The following is a 3,098-nucleotide window of genomic DNA, read 5'->3' as shown; positions in this document are numbered from 1 at the left end:
AATCACTGCCTGTTAAACAACCCTGCTACACAGAGAGCAGCCCCCGGCTCAGAGGGAGAGAGAGAGGAGAAGAGGGGGAGGAGGAGAGGAGGGAGGGGAGGAGAGGAGAGGGAGGGGGAAGAGGAGGGGAGGGAGGGGGAGGGGAGGAAAAGAGAGGTAGGGAGGAGAGCAGGGGGAGAGAGGGAGGAGAAGAGGAGGAGGAGGAGGAGAGGAGGGAGGGGAGGAGAGAGGGAGGGGAGGAAAAGAGAGGTAGGGAGGAGAGCAGGGGGAGAGAGGGAGGAGAAGAGGAGGAGGAGGAGGAGAGGAGGGAGGGGAGGAGAGGGAGGGGAGGAAAAGAGAGGTAGGGAGGAGAGCAGGGGGAGAGAGGGAGGAGAAGAGGAGGAGGAGGAGGAGAGGAGGGAGGGGAGGAGAGGGAGGGGAGGAAAAGAGAGGTAGGGAGGAGAGCAGGGGGAGAGAGGGAGGAGAAGAGGAGGAGGAGGAGGAGAGGAGGGAGGGGAGGAGAGGGAGGGGAGGAAAAGAGAGGTAGGGAGGAGAGCAGGGGGGAGACAGGAGGGAGAGAGTGAGGAGAAGAGGGAGGAGGAGGGGAGGAGAAGAGGAGGGGAAGAGGAGGAGGGAGACAGGAGGGAAGAAAGGGAATGAGGGATAGAGAAGAGCAGGGAGAGAGGGAGGGAGGACACAAACACACACACACACCAAACACACACACACACACACACCAAACACACACACACACGCACACACACACACACACACACACCCTTCCCCTCTGGATTCCCTAAATAGTCTTCTTGTCAATTATTTAGAGCCCTTGAGGGAAAGAGAGACACACATCCACTCATTAAGAACCATGGCCACAAAACAAACACAATATTTGCCTGCTTTGTAGATCTAAAATAAGGCTTTTGATTGAATTTAGTGCAATGCATTCTTTTTTCAACTCATTCAAAGCAGCATACAGTAGCAGGTATAAAAACATATGACCTCATTAAATCTAAATATTCTGACAATGACAATTGGAAACAAAAGACCACATTTCACCCCAGAGAGGAGAGTTACAGGGGTACAAGGAGATGACATCAGGTTCCTCTTGTATGCGATCTGGTCTTGATATCCCCTCTACTACAGAACATGGGTTACACAGCAAGACCAGGTCAGCTCACAGGGATGTAGATGTTTACTCTGAGGGTTTGGATAAATCTAGATAGCAGTTTACTCTGGGGAGAAAGACAATGCAGTACACCATATCTAGGCATAACAATCAAATTGCTCCCAATGAGCAGGTTAGCACCTTGCATGGCAGCTATCGCCATTGGTGTGAATGTGTGTGTGAATGGGTGAATGAGAGGCCATTGTAAAGCGCTTTGAGTGCTGCTAAGGTGGAAAAGCGCTATATAAGTGCAGTCCATTTACCATTTACCATTTACGAATCAGTGAATCTGGCACGTTTGACAAAGCTAGAAATGTATGATGAAGCATGGAGGGCGTACTGCATCAGACCATGATTACACAAACAAACAATTCAATCCTCCAATTAAAATGTGGTTAAAAATCTTCAACAATGTGTCATTCAGCCTATTCTTATACGGGAGTGAGGTGGGGCTGTTACTTTATCAGGAACACACATCATGTGACACAATTCCCATAAAAACACCACATCTTCAGTGCTGTTCAGAGTCCATCCCCAGGGTCCATAGAGACACCATGCCTTCAGGAGCTGTGTAGATCCTCCCGGTCCGTCCCCATGATGGAAAGAGATATCAGATTCCAGGCTTGCTTAACAAAAGCTGATCCAGCATCCTACATGTACAACAGAGCCTTCTAAGTCACAGCCTCTACCCTAAGTGCAAGGGTTGATAGAAATCTAATTTGTTGGTATAATTGCTTTCTTTTAGCACATTTTCAATATACTCAGTTTTGTTTTTGTCATCTATTGATTTTAATGGTGTTTTTGAAACAGTGTGAAGTGTGTGTGACTATTTTCCAGGGTAGAGGTATCCAGGGCTAGGACAGGGCTACTTTGGTTGCCAGGTTTCATGTCATGAGGTAAACCAGTTGTGTGACCTTGACTAGCTTGCTGACCCCATGGAGGCACACACTGCTGCCTATACTTCTGTCCTTCCCCATCTCTTCTCTTCACCTCCCTCCCTTCTCCTCTACTCCTCTCTCCTGTCATCTCCTCTCATGTCCCATACTACTAAGCCCATTCCACTGCTTTCATGACTGACTTCCATGGACAATATGGCATGTGTGTGTGTGTGTGTGTGTGTGTGTGTGTGTGTGTGTGTGTGTGTGTGTGTGTGTGTGTGTGTGTGTGTGTGCGTGCGTGTGTCTGCAGTGGTTATCCACTCCTGTCCAATCTCCTGCCCTCTTCAACCCCCCCCCCCACACACAAACGCAAACAAGCAAACACACACCAACTATCTTTCTCCTTTGCACCCGCGCACGCACACACACACACACACACACACACACACACACACACACACACACACACACACACACACACACACACCGTAAAGCCTACCTTCGGTGTAGCAGGTGGAGGACAGGATGGTACCGGGCGGCCTGAAGAGATACGGCAGGTATCTGGAGAAGCATTTCATCTTATATCTTGTTGTTGTCGGCTGTGCGCATCATCACCGTCTCGTCCTCATCGACACACAGCTATGCTACACCAGCAACGGTAGAACGGACATCGCAGACACCGCTGCGGGGAGAGAGAGCTGCGGTCGGCGGCCGCGGCATCGCTAAAACCTGCAAAGAATGATCAGCCGTCGCTCAGTGTTGATGCTGTCGTGGCTGGCGGAGGAGAGGAGGAGAGGGCTCCGCTCCGTGATGCACCCCTCGTAAAGCATGCTTCCTCCGGTCGACCGGGGAGGAGGAGGGTGAGCTGGCCGAGGGAGGGAGGATGATCACCGGGGAACACCTGCACCGGCCACGGGGATGCTAATTGGCTACTGTTATAACCTCCGTGTGAGAGCTAGACCCATTTTACAAGCATAGGGCTATTTATAAGCATATTCAATAATTTAACGTCGGTTAGCATCATATTATGTTAGGATACATTTATGAGTCACATATTATTGGTCAACAGATCG

At 50.2% G+C, this 3,098-nt stretch overlaps 1 protein-coding gene across 1 annotated transcript in view; it reads right to left on the bottom strand.

Moving 5' to 3' along the window:
• The window catches only part of ppp2r2bb (protein phosphatase 2, regulatory subunit B, beta b), a gene marked incomplete at both ends in the record, with an annotated part of 28,249 nt that extends 25,646 nt beyond the window's left edge, over nucleotides 1-2,603 (bottom strand). Inside the window, one exon of the mRNA XM_084450169.1 lies at nucleotides 2,525-2,603. Within this exon, the coding sequence (XP_084306295.1) occupies nucleotides 2,525-2,603 (79 nt within the window). The remainder of the gene's footprint in view (nucleotides 1-2,524) is intronic.
• Between the last annotated feature and the right edge of the window lie 495 nt (nucleotides 2,604-3,098).

This window comes from Borostomias antarcticus (assembly GCF_949987555.1).
Source record: "Borostomias antarcticus genome assembly, chromosome: 15".
NCBI classification, from domain to species: Eukaryota; Metazoa; Chordata; class Actinopteri; order Stomiiformes; family Stomiidae; genus Borostomias; species Borostomias antarcticus.
This window is presented reverse-complemented; position numbering and strand designations above follow the sequence as displayed.